Here is a 15,801-nt window from a genome sequence, read left to right on the forward strand (position 1 = left end):
CAACTTCCAGTTATACAATAAGTCTTAGAGATGTAAGGTACAGCATGGTGACTATAGTTAATAATAATATTGTACATTTTAAAGTTGCTAAGAGAGTAGATCTTAAAAGCTCTCATCACAAGAAAAAAATTTTAACTATGTGTGGTGAGGGATGTTAACTAGACTTATTGTGGTCTAAATGATATTGATCATTTTGCAATATTACAAATATTGAATCATTATGTTGTATATTTGAAACTAATATAATGTGTTATATCAATTATATCTCACAAAAAAAGAAAAAGAGACAATGAACAGCCAGTTGAAAAAGTTGTCAGATATACATGTATGTGTATATACAGCTTTATCATGAACAGTAAATAGTTTAGGAGAAAAATGTGAAGACATAAAATTTTTAATTTATGGAATAAACACATCGGTGACAGTGTTGAGCTGAGACAGAGACATTAACCTACAACTATTAGCTACATTACTCATTCTCTGCATTCTTACAGGAATTCTTGCTTACAAAGTCTTGTCCTTCTCTTTGATAGTCTAGATCTAGCATATTTTATGTGATCTTGGTGGTACTGTCAAATATTTTTGATTGTGTGTTCATTGAAGGAAAGCACACGGCCATAGTCAGTAGTCTATTTGCCTTTAAAGACAGTAGCTTCCATTTTGACTCCACTGGAGCTAACTTGTGACATGTTCACGAGAGACCCTTTCTGTGATGCTGACAGCTTTTTCCACTAATGACTTCATAAATAAGTTAACATTATTAAATTGTGATGTTGGCATGTAAAGAAGGGCCAAATGCAAGCTTGCAGTCATTAACCTCAGAATATCTGAAAAGTCCAGGGTCAAGGAGGCAGATGTTGCTTGGCATTCAGTTTTCAACATGTTAGGTAGTAGCGTACTTCCTGGCAGAACTCCACTCCTCAACTTCTACTGCCAGATCAAAACCCCCAAATTCTTATTCTAAGGTTAGGATATATATACACACACACATACATACACACACACAATATATATATACACATACACACACACACACACACATATATATATATATTTTTGGCGGTACGCGGGCCTCTCACTGCTGTGGCCTCTCCTGTTGTGGAGCGCAGGCTCCAGACGCGCAGGCTCAGCGGCCATGGCTCACGGGCCCATGAGGGATGTGGGATCTTCCCGGACCGGGGCACGAACTCGTGTCCCCTGCATCAGCAGATGGACTCCCAACCACTGCACCACTAGGGAAGCCCTAGATTCATGTTGTTTTGCATGTGGACGTCCAGTTATTCCAGCGCCATTTGTTGAAAACACTGTCTTTGCTCTACTGTATTGCCTTTGCTCCTCTGATAAAGATCAGTTGACTATATTTATGTGGGTCTATTTTTGGAATCTCTATTCTGTTCCATTGATCTGCTTGTCTATTCTTTTGCCAATACTGCACTGCCTTGACTACTGTAGCTTTACAGTAAGTCAGTCCTCTGACTTTATTCTTCTGTAATACTATGTTGGCTATTCTTGAGTCTTTTACCTCTTCATGTAAACTTTTTTTTTTTGGCCGAGTAGCTTGTGGGATCTCAGTTCCCCAACCAGGGATTGAACCCAGGCTACAGCAGTGAAAGCCCCAAATCCTAACCACTAGGCCACCAGGGAATTCCCATTCATGTAAACTTTAGAATCAGTCTGTCAATATCAAAAAAAAATAACTTGCTGGGATTTTGACTGTGATTGCATTGAATCTGTATGTCAATTTGGGATGAACTAACATGTTGACAATACTGAGTCATCTTAACCATGAACGTGGAATATCTTTCCATTTATTTAGTTCTTTGATTTCTTTCATCAGTGTTTTGGGATTTTCCTCATATAGATCTGGTACATATTTTGTTAGGTTTATACCGAAGTATTTCATTTTGGGGGGTGCTAATATAAATGGTATTGTGTTTTTAATTTTAAATTCCACTTGTTCATTGCTGGTATACACTGTGTATTAACCTTGTATCCTGCAGCTCTGCTACATGATCGCTTATTAGTTCCAGGAGGGTTTTTTTGTGCATCATTTTTTTGGGATTTTCTACATAGAGGATTATGTCATCTGGAAACAAAGACAGTTTTACCTTCCTTTCCAATCTGCATACCTTTTTTTTTTTAAAGGTTTATTATTTATTGTATTGGCCGCATGGCACAGCACGTGGGATCATAGTGCCCCAACCAAGGATCGAACTTGCACCCCCTACATTGGAATTGTGGAGTCTTAACCACTGGACCGCCAGGGAAGTCTCCCAATCTGCATACCTTTTATTTCCTTTTGCCTGTTTTATTGCATTAGCCAGGACTTCTAGTATGATGGTGAAAAACAGTGATGAGTTGGGACATCCTTGTCTTGTTCTTGATCTTAGTGAGAAAGCTTCAAGTTTCTCATAGTTAAGTATAACGTGAGCCGTAGGTTTTTTGGTGGATATTCTCCATCAAACTGACAAAGTTCTCCTCTATTCCTAGTCTCCTGTGAGTTTGTATCATGAATGGGTTTTGGGTTTTGTTAAGTGCCTTTTCTGTATGTTAACATGATCATGTGATTTTTCTTACTTAACCTGAATGTGATATGATGGCTCTCAGCTGGTTTTTCAGTGTTGAACCAACCTTGCATACTTGGAATAAATCTCACTTGGTTGTGGTGTACAACTGTTTTTATACATTTTTGGATCTGATTTGCTAATATTCATTGAGGATTTTTACATCTATGTTCATGAGAGACATTGATATGTAGTTTTCTTATAATGTCTTTGTCTGGTTTTGGTATTAGGGTAATTAGAATGAGTTAGAAAGTACTCCTTCTGCTTGCATCTTCTGAAAGAGACTGTAGAGAGATGGTATAATTCTTCCATAAATGTTTGGTAGAATTTAACAGTGAACCCATCTGGGTCTGATGCTTTCTGTTTTAGAAGGCTATTAATTAATGATTCAATTTCTTTGATATAGGCCTACTCAGACTGCCTATTTCTTCTTGTACAAGTTTTGGCAGATTATGTCTTTCAAGTAATTGGTTCACTCCATCTAGGTTATCAAATTTGTGTGCATAATATTCTTTTATTATCCTTTTAATGTCCATGGAAACTGAAGTGATATCCCCTCTTTTGTTTCTGATATTTGCAATTTGTGTACTCTTTTCTTTTTTTTTCTTTTCCTAGTTAGGCTGGCTAGAGATTTATTGATTTTATTGATCTTTTCAAAAGACCAGCTTTGGGGTTCTTTGAAAACATGAAATCAATTGAGAAAATCAATTTCACTGATTTCTGCTGTAATTTTTATTACTTCTTTTCTTCTGCTTGCTTTGGATTTAATTTGTTCTTTTTCTGGTTTCCTAAGGTAAAAGCTTACTTGATGATTGTTTTTAGGTCTTTTTCCCACTAATATATGCATTCAATCTATAAATTTCCTAAGTACTGTTTTTGCTGACTTCCACAAATTGTGATAAGCTGTGTTTTCATTTTCATTTAGTTCAAAATATTTAAAAACTTCTCTTGAGATTTTTTTTCTTCGACCCATGTGTTATTTAGAAATATGCTGCTTAATCTTTAAGTATTTGGGAGATTTTCCAGCTATCTTTCTGTTACTGATTTCTAGTTTAATTCCATTGTGATCTGAAAGCAGATATTGTATGATTTATTCTTTTAAAGTTGTTAAAGTGCTTTATGGCCCAGAATGTGGTCTATCTTGGTGCATGTTCCATGTGAGCTTGAGAAGAATATGTATTCAGCTGTTGTTGGATGAAGTAGTCTATAAATGTCCATTATATCCAGTTGATTATGTTGTTCAACTATGTCCTTCCTGATTTTATTTTCTATGTGTTGCCTTTGTTTTTGTTCCTATTTTTATTTTCCACTCTTACTGCCTTTTGTGGTTTTGACTGTTTTATATGATTCTTTTTTCTCTCCTTCTTACACATTAGTTGTATTTTTTTTTAACTTTTTATAGTGGTTGCCCCAAATTTTGCAATATTTATATTTACTTAAAATATACCACTTTCAAAACACTATACCACTTCATAGGTAGTGTGGGTACTTTATAATAAAATAATCCTAATCCCTTCCTCCCATTCCTTGTACCATTTGTTATTTATTTTACTTATATATACATGTATATAAACATAATCAAATACACTGTTGCTATTATTATTTTGAACAAATTGTTAATTGTTAGATCAATTAAGAATAAGAAAAATAAAAGTGTTTATTTTACCTTTACTTATTCCTTCTCTGATGCTCTTCCATTCTTTTGTATTGATATAGGTTTCTGACCTATTATCATTTTCCTTCTCACTGAAGAGTTTCTTTTAGCATTTCTTGCAAGGCAGGTCTACTGCCAACAGATTCCCTCAATTTTTGAGGAAAATCTTAATTTCTCCTTCACTTTTGAATGATAATTTTGTAGGGTACAGATTTCTAGTTGAAGAGTTTTATCTCTTAACACTTTAAATAGTTTACTCCATTTTCTTCTTGCTTGCGTGGTTTCTAAGGAAAAGTTGGATATAATTCTTACCTTTGCTTCTCTATAAGCAAGGTGTTTTTTCCCTCTGGCTTCTTTCAGGATTTTTAATTTAGTGTTGATTTTCTGCAGTATCTAGAAACCTAGAAAATGATGTCCCTAGGTTTAGTTTTTTGGGCATTTATTCTGTTTGGTGTTCTCTGAACTTCCTCGATCTGTGGTTTGGTGCCTGACGTTAATTTGGGGAAATTCTCTGTCATTATTGTTTCAGTATTGTTTCAGTATGTCTTCTGTTCCTTTCTTTCTTCTTCTGGAATTCCTATTACATGTATGTTACACCTTCTGTAGTTGTCCCAGTTTTAGGATATCTCTTTTTTCAGTCTTTTTTTCTCTTTGTTTTTCAGTTTTAGCAGTTTCTACTAAGATTTCCTCAAGCTCTGAAATTCTTTTCTTAGCCATGTTCAGCATAGTAGTCAGAGGCATTCTTGATTTCTGTTACAGGATTTTTGATTTCCAGCACTTCTTTTTGGTTCTTTCTTAGAATTTCCACCTCTCTGCTTACACTGCCCATCTGTTCTTGCATGCTGTCTACTTTAGCTACTGGAGGGAGCTCTTAGCATCCTAATCATAGTTTTAGATTTGCAGTCTGACAAACTCCAACATCCCTGCCTTATCTGAGTCTGGTTCTGATGCTTTCTCTGTCTCTTCAAACTGTTTTTTGGCTTTTAGTAAGTCTTGCAATTTTTTTTTGATAGCCAGACATGATGTATTGGGTAAACGGAACTGCTATAAATAGGCCTTTAGTAATGTGGTGGTAAGGTGTCGGGGGAGGGGAAGGGCTCCTTAGTCCTACGAGTAGGTCTCAGTCTTTCAGTGAACTGTGCCTCTGGACTGTAGACTTCACATGTGATTTTCAGTTTTTCACCCCACTTTGGTGGGACAGGATGACTAGAGTGGGCTGCAGTATTTTTTTTCCATGTAGAAGGCTACAGCAGTTGGAGCTGGATATTTCCCTTTCTCCAGGTCAGTTAGGCTCTGATAAAACTCCATCAGGTTAAGCTCTGGTTAAATAGTTTCTCCTGAGGGCAGACTCTGTTAAAAACGGAATGCTCTGGTGTATTTCAAAATGGTTCTTTTCCTCTCTCTGTGCCAGAAGCACAAGGGAATTTTTTTTCTGATATTCACTGTTAGAACCTGGTTGAGCTCCTAGAGGTAAAATTCACAAAAGTGTGGGGACCCTGATGACTGGGTCCTTTGGAGTTTTTATCACTCAGATTTGTCCACCCTGAGCCTCCAGCGATTCATCATTTATAGTTCAGTTTTCCCTACCATGGCACTGGTTCTCACAGAGATCTGTGCTCTTGATTTCTGCTCTGGTAAGTTGTGACTCTCTGTATACACTTGTTGGTCTCTTCAGTTTTGGGGGCAGCAGTTTACCCTGTGACTTCACCTCTCTGACAGATCTAAGAAGAGTTGTTGATTTTTCTGTCTGTTCAGCTTACTTAGTGTGAGGACAGAGTAGAGACTTGCAGTTTCTTACATGTTGGACATGAAACCGGAAGTCCCTTGCACAGGTTTTTGGAGTTTACTTTGCCTACTGTGAGCTCTGTGGGAACTTGATTCTTCCACTGCTTTTCCCTTATTGAACTACTGCAAATATGGTATACCACAATGCTCTAGCCTTCATCTGGCATGAAAAGATCATCAAGCAAACAAGCTTACTCTGTTCCTTTCCCAACCATTAGTAAATTATTATATTACTCTGTCATACTATACTGTATTCATGTCAAATTAACACCCTAATTTAGTAAATAACAAGAAATCAGTCTTGTTTAATGAAAAGTGTCTTTTAATTGCAACTACCACTGCAAAAGAAAGGTTCTGCTTTGTATCTACTGGTACACTAGTAAATATGGAATGATTGCTTTTACTCTGACATTTGGAGAAGACAACTGAACTATCATCAGACCTCTATCAACACATTAAAAGGAATTATTTAGTACCAATGTTACTGTAAACAATGCTGTAAAGGCGGCACTGAAATCTCATGTCAGTAATTGGTTACAATAGGGTCATCCAGATTATGCAGAAATATGTGTATGCTAATTTCTAAAATTATGATTGAACAAAACACAGAGAGTTCTCAGAGAAAACGCACAAATTCCTAAGAATATGTATATATCAATATATAAGTCCTGGTTTGAGAAAAACTGATCCTATGTTATGGAAATGAAACCATTTTGTCTAAAGTTTCAAAACAAAATGCTTTAATGAATAGGCATTCATTTAATGCTGCTTTAGTCTCTTTTGAAAAAAACTATAGACTTTTATCACTTACCTCAATGCATGGCATCCTCCCAGAAAAATTAGCAGCTGTGTAGCCAAATGTGACATTTGCTATCAGCTTAAGTCCTAGCTGACGTGCATCGAGCATTCGTGAAAGGGCTCTGTCTTGCTTGTAAGCCTTCATCGACTGCTTCACCATCAGTCTAGTCTTCAGAATCTCTTCGAGCATTCTTGGTAGCACACCCTTTCTTACTGAAGGCTATCATAAAGGAAAAAAAGAATGTTTAAATCCCTTAAACATTATAGATTTAGACAATTAAGAAGGAAGCACAAAGTATAACAATGGCCAACTGTCATGAATTGAAACATACGAACAATAGCGTGGCCACAGGACGAGCGGCCATCAATATAAAATCATCACATTTTCTTTCTTTTGAAGAGGACTTTTCTCCTAAAACGTTCCTGTAATGTTTATAAATCTAATGTAGCACTACTATGTGAGTTCAGAGACCTCCAGGGAGGAGGATGCCAACTAGTACATAAGAGACCATATAATGAGTTCAGAGGGAAATTTTGTTAAAACTCTGATCCAAACCCCCACTCTTTCAGAAAGACACACGGGATTTGTATCACTCATAACAAACCTCAGTTTTTAAAGATCTCATCCTAATGACCCCACACAGTAATCTGCATGGAACTCCATTTATCTACCTTGGAAGAATGAAGAGCTGGGTTGACTCTGCTGACATTCAAACCTGCAGTTCCAGGGACTCTAGGTATTTCAAATCTGATGCTTAGACCACTAAGCCATCCCCTCCGGCCTATATTTATTAGCAATCTGGAAGAGGGGATGAATAGTGAGGTGATAAAATTTGTTGATGCCAAAAAAAAAAAAAAATCATTTGTATTAATCAAGACTAGGGAGAATTTATGAGAACTCCACTAGGAATGAAAACCACAAAACAGTATTAACTCTGAAGATGATTCACAGACACGTGCAAGGTAATGCATGTTGGACTGAACAATTAAAACCTCAGGAATAGGATAATCACACTCCTGAATATTAAAAAATCTAGTTTTCATTAAGCTTTACACATTGGGTCAAAATGTAGATGCAAGTTCTTAAAATGCTGTTAAAGGGAGATAAAATAATAAGCTGCTAGATATGTGACAATGAAAACATATTGTAACCTCTAATTCATTCTGTGTACCTTCTGAAGCAGCCATAATGTTTATATTAAGACATAATATATGTTATTATGTTAAAATGTAATATTTTCCAAAATGTAATATATCATGAACTCACTTGGTAAAAATTTTCCTCATATCTAAATGGCTAATTTTATAGTACTCTTTAAACACAGCATCCTCTTACTGGTAGAGAACGATGATACTTTTGCTAAGTACACCAGAATGAATTTGAGGGCTAGCGGGGTCCATGCTACCACCACCAACCACCCTACCATCCCACGATTCTAGTACAGACTCACTGCTAAGGAAATAGAAAAGAAAGGAATGAAGTTGGCATATGAGAGGCAATATAATCTTCTCCTAGATCTCTTCCTATTTGTCTTTATTCATTTATGAGGCTTTTTTAGTTTCTTTTGAGGGGAGACAAAGGAGAGAAAAAAGGGACTCTGTTATTAGTTTGGGTATCTTCTTAAAAAATACAATCAATAAATACATTAGAATATCATTATTTCTAAGGCACTCTTAATTTAAAGTATATAAAACAATTAGTAAAGTATACACATTAAGGCAATTTTAATCTTTATAAGTTAACATTGTTGTGATCATAAAATAGCTACTTAAGCCTGCCAGATTCTAATAAAGGGCAGAAGGTATATAGGCACATTTATTTCTTGCAATAGTTCATTAAAAGCTAAAATCTTATAATTAAAAGATTTTAAACCTAAATTCATGCAGAACAAGATTACTATTTTTTTTTAAATGATTTAAAAAATTTCTTGGAAGATTCCCTATATCTTTGACTTTCTCAGATAAGATATTGAAGCAAACTTTTTTTTTTTTTTTGGTATTATATGCCAACAACATCTAAACGATCAGCTCTCCAAAGGTTAAGCCACAGTTGATACCTTTCATTTCTAAAAGAGTATTACCTTGACAAAAGCTACTCCATTGGGGGACACTGTGATATCATGCCTAATTTGGTAAAGTAAATCTGGAGGTACTCTTAGAGAGGTACAGCCAAATTTGAACTCATCATACCTGTTAAGAAAAAAAAAAATTAAGCAAATACTTTCTCAAATCATAGAACAGAGATTCTAGGCAATTTTAGGAATCTTTCTAATTCTATTGGAAACTCATTTTTAAACATCTAAACATGAATTAATATACTTAGTAATATGTTTAGTTACCAAAAAGCAGTTTTTCAAATATTAGAAACATTTCTTAAATAGCACTATCCTAAAGTACATGGGAAAAATCTATACTAAAATACCAAATTTCAGCTCAACATATGACTACCTTACACTAAGTTCCCTGAAGAAAAATTTAAGCCTTAAGTAAAAAGACTGCAACTAACTTTTCCAAATTCCTGTTCTTACTAAAAAGACAGAATTACCAATACAATTTCCATAAAAGCTTTCTATAAGGAGTGAATATACTTCAGACTAAAACTATAACACTTGGTTTTAAATACACAGAAATCATTATAAAGGAAGACTGTATATTTCTTATGAGAAAAAATTTGGTTGACATGAAAAAATAAAATGTAACATTTGGCAATTTAACTTTTTTTTAGAAAACGAACTATTTCTAAGGAAAGTCAAGAGGAGGTCATAGCCGAAGTTATAAGACCATAATCCTCAAACTGTTCCACTGAAAAGTGATTTATACCAACAAATTAAATATAACTCTTATTTAAAAAGAGACCATAGATATACACAAAGATGGAACAGATAAATTGGCTGATCGTATTCACAGTCTTCTTCATATGAGTTATTCATCCATGATGCTCAATCAGTCATATGGTGATCCATGTTAATTAATTAGTAAGGTAACTACAAAGAGCGGACTAGATGTGCTACAGCCCATTCATCTTGCTCGTAAGGGCAGTCTCATGTGCAAAGAGGCACTCAAAGAATGTCTAATTTTAGTAAGAAATACAAAGTACAACAAAGTAATTGTAAATGTGAAAAAAAACTTACTTCCCCAAGTTTTCCACATGGCCAAGGCAGGTGGAGAAACAGTAGTTGTATGCAATCACAATAGAAGGATACAGTGACTGGAAATCCAAAACGAGAACAGAGTTGCTATAGAAACGAGATTCAGGCTCCATAATTAGAGGAACACACTGTGGAGCTCTCATCTGGGATCTTTGCTGTACACTAGGTGTCACAGGAATATAGTTCATTGGTTTAGCAATACGCAACATCATTGATTCCACACGGTACTGCAGGCAGAGAGGTAGAAGTAGGGAGAGAAGAAGAAACTTAAATACAAATATACTGGTCTTTTGAATATGTGAAAATCATTTGGGGGATGTTTTACTCTTCAAAATACGGCTGTAAGACTTTTCTTACAACACAGTTACATAATGTTGGTTATTTAATCGGCTTTCAGGTATCAGAAGGGAACCCTTCATAAGTCCTTTTCCTATTCCCATAACTTTTATAAAAACTGCAAAATACGTCAGATAACTTACACAATAAATTATTTTTGAAAAGACAGACACAATTAGATTTCTTTTAATATTTAAAGATAGCAATATCATAATAAACAGATGTAGAAGAGACAGTTGTACAATTTGACAATTTCATTTAAAAAGTTGGCCAATAATCTTTGACAAATTTGGGAAAATTAGAGAATGGGGGTCAGGACACTTGAGATGGGTAAATGTTATCTCAATTTCCCAAGAAGGAACACAAGATTCCAAAACTGAAAGGTAGTCAGGTTAATACTGGTCCCATCAAGCAATTACTGATTGTTTATAATAACTGCTATAAAGCAGACGGTTTATAGTTTAGAAAAAGAAAGCACTCACAAGAACCAGCATGGGTTCACTGAAGTATTCTCATGTAGTTTTAAAGTATCTTTGCCTTTTATTATGAGCCAGATCAAATAGTTTTTAAAACTTGTGGGAGTATAAATAAGTAAAATAAATAGCTTTATAAGCTATTTAATAATAGCAATAAAATTAAATACAGCAACAGGTAATGCCAAAGTAGTTAGCGCTCTAGTTTTGCTATATATACTGAATTGGTAGATTGGGGGAATGTTATAGATATAAAATAATTAAAATAATTAAAATAAAAGATTTTATGAGGTTAAGGAAACTAAGCGATTTAATGTAGTATCCTGGATGGCTAGCACAGTGTTTATTTAACACACTAGAAGTATTCAAATAAACATTTGTGGAATAAAATCATGAAACCATTTTCAGCAAGGCATTTAAACAAAAATCTTTCATTATATCCTTGGGAAACTAGTTAGAAAGAGATGAGTTAAATGGCTTCCAAGCTCCCATTTTTCTTTAACATTAAAAAAAAGTGATACAGCCCACTTATGTTGATTCCCAAATCCTCCTCCTTTTTTTTATATTAAAGTTATCTGCTGGGAGTTGGAACAGCCAAAAGTAGGAATGTAAAACAAAAGAGAGGTAGACTTTCTTTGCCGCATCCCCAGTTCTGAGCGGCCTTTCAAGTCATCCCTAATCACACTGACAGTATTCAGGAACATAATACCATCCTCAAGGGCATAGCCATTTATTTTCTTATTATCATGCAAAACTCAGCAGTGGCCAAAAAGTTGGTGTGGAGAAAAAATAAAAAGCGGAGCTGTAACAAAGTTAAAAAAAAAAAAGCAGAGCTATTAAGTGGATTAAAGCTTTTCCAGAAAATGAAATTATAAGATTTGATTAACTAGCTACATGTATATATTGGTACTAGAAAGTTGGTACCAGAAAGAAAGTTAAAAAAAAACCAACAAATCACTTCAGACATCTCAAAAGTACATACATCATTCACATAGAACTTTCAGGTGTGCAAGAAAATTGACTTCCTACCTGTGAACCCCTTGTCAGTACATGTAAAAACTGAATGCCAAAAAGTCTAGCCATTTCACTGGTTTTCCCAATCAGGTCCAGCTGTTCTAACATTTGGAGATTTCCACGGACACGGCTAATGTAATGATCAACCATTTTCCATCTGTTAAAAGAGAATCCATGCTATGAATGTTTGAGAAAAATTTGTATACTTGAAACTAGTACTGTTTTCATTATGTCAAAAACTACCTATTAAAAGTGAGGTTATTTACGGAGGGAGTCATGATCGAGCCTTTAGCAAAGTACGTTAAGGAGTTAAACATTAGAAAATTTCAGATATTTCAAGGGCATAAAACCTAGTGAAAACATGTAAAGTTTAAAATAATGCTTGTGATAAGGTGGTAAGACTAAGGATAATTATTTTCAACATTTTGCTTGATTTTACTCTATTTTTATTATAAAAAATTAACACTGTCTCTTAGATGCCACTGCTAATGATGCAATAATTATACAATTATAATTATGCTATTTAAAGGCTTTTAAAAAACATGTAGGCTTTGGGTTATCACTGTTAATACCAGTCTTAAAAAAAGTATGCACTGGTGTCTTATGGAAAGAAACAGAGTAATTTGGTGAAGATTTAGAAAAATCAGGAAAATAATTTTATTTTTTATTATTATTATTATTTTTTGCGGTACGCGGGCCTCTCACTGTTGTGGCCTCTCCAGTTGCGGAGCACAGGCTCCGGACGCGCAGGCTCAGCGGCCATGACTCACGGGCCCAGCTGCTCCGCGGCATGTGGGATCCTCCCGGACTGGGGCACGAACCCGTGTCCCCTGCATCGGCAGGCGGACTCTCAACCACTGTGCCACCAGGGAAGCCCCCATATCACATTTTAATATGTATTTTTTTAAGATCATTCATGTGATCCTTCAATAATACATATAGCCAAATGTAAAGCTTAAGATAATGCATTATGTGTGGATTCAGTTCCTTTAAATATGTTAAGTCCAATTCTCGATTTCACTTGGCAAAAACATACATATCCTAGATAATACCTAATTAGAGGCAGCAAAATATACATTTAGAGCATTCTAGGGTATATAAACAAACCACCAAATGTAGTTTTCAACGTTAACTTTGATATCAAGTTTCATTTTATTTATTGGTATATAACTTCTCCTAAGCTTCTGTTTCTATAAGGCTTTGATCATAAGCTCAGTGCTTTCTGTGATTTAACTTCACTTCCTTGAGATTCCTTAAAAGAGACTGGAGAATAAGTTGACATGCTCAGAAAGCAGTTTCCCCAAATATATCAAATTGTTTTTAAGGCTAGACTTTCCTATCCTCACCATCATATGGCCTTACAATTCAATAAGCAGAGCTTCATTCATTTCAAACATCAGATACATTAATTTTAGGACTATGTTCTTTATACAGCTATTTTCTAAGCTTATTACTATCCATTTTACCTTTAACCTAAGGAACAGTAGAGATGGGAACTTTCAGTTCTGATTACAGTAGAGTAACTGGTACTAGACTAGCCCTCCTGGATAAAAGAGTCAAGGGAATCGTTTTTGGGCAATGAACAATAGGTAATGTAGGGCCATGCTCCTTGAGAGAAGGGAAACTCATGAGGTGAGCCCCAGCCTGCATGGAGCTAATTTTCTAAACACGGTGCAATGCGCTAAGTCTGAGCAGAGCTGGCTATACTGCTAAGCTGAGGAGGCAGGGATCAGAGTTCAGGCAGCTGCCGCTGGGGTCTGTGGGACAGGGCACCTGTGCAAGAGGCAGGCTTAGCATTTAGAAGTAAGGTGGGGCCTCCCTGTGAGTAACTGGCCCAGGGCTATGCTGAAAATGAGCAGGAGGAAACCACATGAGACTTACTAGAGAGTAGCTGCTCTGGGCTTCAGTTTGGAACAGAACTTGTTAGATAGTGTTGCAGTTGGAGGTCTAGCCATGCCAGAGTGGAGAGACTTCATTACCCCCTTATTAACAACCTGGGCATCCAGCTGAGAGCTCAGAAAAACCATGCCTTAGGAGTAAGGCAGAGTAAAGCCAACTGTAGACCAACCTAAAACCAAGCACTAACAATATGCACATAGAATCTGGAGACTGAGTCTTGTCAAGTTGGAGGGGCTTAGGAAACACTTTGGGCTTTTCAGAAATCCACCTTGACAAAGCACAAAAACCAGGTTTGCACAAGTTCAAGGTGATCAGCCAATCACTGAATTGCCTACTAGGCAAAAATAAACATGCTTCAGAGGAAGATAAAATCCAGAATCTGTACAACAGAACATGAGCAATATCCATTACATAATCATGCAAAGAAACAAAAAAATATGACCCACAGTTAAGAAAAATAGCAGTCAACAGAAACTAATACAGAGATGGCCAGGTGTTGGATATAGTAACAGATAACATATAGGTATGTTCAAAAATCTAAAGAAAAGATATTCAAGAAGTTAAAAGAAAAATGTAATCTTAGTGAGTTAACCAATGGAGAAATCCACCAAATATGGAAACTATCAAAAGAAAGAACCAAATGAGAATTCTGGGACTAAAAATAACTGAAATACAAAATTTATTGGTTATTCTTTTTTTTTTGGCCACACTGTGGGGCATGCGGGATCTTAGTTCCCTGACCAGGGATCAGACCTGTGCCCCCTGCAGAGGAAGTGCAGAGTCCTAACCAATGGACAGCCAGGGAAGTCGCTATTGATTGTTCTTAACAGCAGGTTGGTGATGACAGAAGAAAGTTAGTAAACTTAAAGATAGGTCGTTAGAAAAAAGACTGAAGAAAAATGTACAGAGCCTCAAGGGTCTATGGGACACTGTCAAATAGAATAATATACATAGAGATTATTGAGATCATCAGTAAGTTGAGGTTATAAAAAAATCAGGTGAAATAAATTTCATAGGTAACAAACCCTTAGAAGAACAGATAGGACATATAACCTATTTCATCTTTGGCAGAGAACAGGAGGGAGATGCAACGGCCATAAAAGCAGGTAAAAATGAAATTGTTAATGTGTTAATAAATTCTTAAAGGTCACGTATGGGCTAGCATGACAATTTAGAATCACTGGAAGCCCTAGACACCAGGGAAATCTTTTTCCACGAGCCTCCACCAAGTGCTCACAAGAAAGACTGGGGGCAGGACAGTGCACACAGGAATAAAACCCTGCAACTTCTTCCAACCCTTCTCTTATATGAAGCAAAGCCTTGAGCTACTGTGGGACCAGCAAGAAATTCTCCAATCCTTAGGGTTTATGCAAAGATCCATTATCTCTGGGAAGAGAAGAGATGCAAAAGATGTTTACAGCTGGGAGGGGGTAGTAGTAAAAGCTGCACCCGAGGGAAGGCAGGAAACCTCCCCTGTTCCAACCACAGGCCTTGTACCAAGTAACAAACAGTAGCTGTCTACCACTGGGAAAGGGGCAGGAAACTTTCCCATCATAGATTCCAGGCAAAGAAACACCACTCCTGGGGAAGGAGTAGAAGCATAAGCCATGTTCCTCTGTGGAAGAGTCAGGAAACCTGCTTGGGCCAGGACCTGGCAGTGATAGAAAGCAGAAGTCTATCACCACTGTGGGAAGAGCAGGAATGCTGAGAAAGCCTCATCTTCGAGGCCTGGGAGAGCAGGACCTCTCAAAGACTAACTCTGGACCAGGAAAAGTGAGTTAATTCCCCTGCCTCCACTATAAGTCTTACACACAAAAACAGCAGCAGCAGCCATCCACTCATTAAGCCTGACTTTGCCAAAAAAAAAAATGTATATATATATATATATATATATATATATATAGCATACACTGGAAAAAGGAGAACAAATGTTGATTTCTCATCAGAAATAATGAAGGCCAGGAGAAAAGGGAATTTAAAGCAGTGAAAGAAAAATAATTCTCAACCCCAGGATTAGTGAAAATATTCAAAAATAAGGGTGAGATAAAGAAAGACATTTTCAGATAAATAAAGGCTGAGAGAATTTCTTGCCAGGAGTCTTCCCCTAGAAGAACTGCAAAGAAAACGAT

At 36.1% G+C, this 15,801-nt stretch overlaps 1 protein-coding gene across 1 annotated transcript in view; it reads right to left on the reverse strand.

The window, feature by feature from the left end:
* The window catches only part of REV3L (REV3 like, DNA directed polymerase zeta catalytic subunit), a 178,127-nt gene that overhangs the window by 23,880 nt on the left and 138,446 nt on the right, over nucleotides 1-15,801 (reverse strand). The window contains exons 22-25 of the mRNA XM_030882819.3: nucleotides 11,789-11,930; nucleotides 9,933-10,177; nucleotides 8,883-8,991; nucleotides 6,815-7,021 (exon numbers count right to left, since the gene is read on the reverse strand). Of these exons, the coding sequence (XP_030738679.1) occupies nucleotides 6,815-7,021; nucleotides 8,883-8,991; nucleotides 9,933-10,177; nucleotides 11,789-11,930 (703 nt within the window). The remainder of the gene's footprint in view (nucleotides 1-6,814; nucleotides 7,022-8,882; nucleotides 8,992-9,932; nucleotides 10,178-11,788; nucleotides 11,931-15,801) is intronic.

This window comes from Globicephala melas, chromosome 14 (assembly GCF_963455315.2).
Source record: "Globicephala melas chromosome 14, mGloMel1.2, whole genome shotgun sequence".
Classification (NCBI taxonomy): Eukaryota; Metazoa; Chordata; class Mammalia; order Artiodactyla; family Delphinidae; genus Globicephala; species Globicephala melas.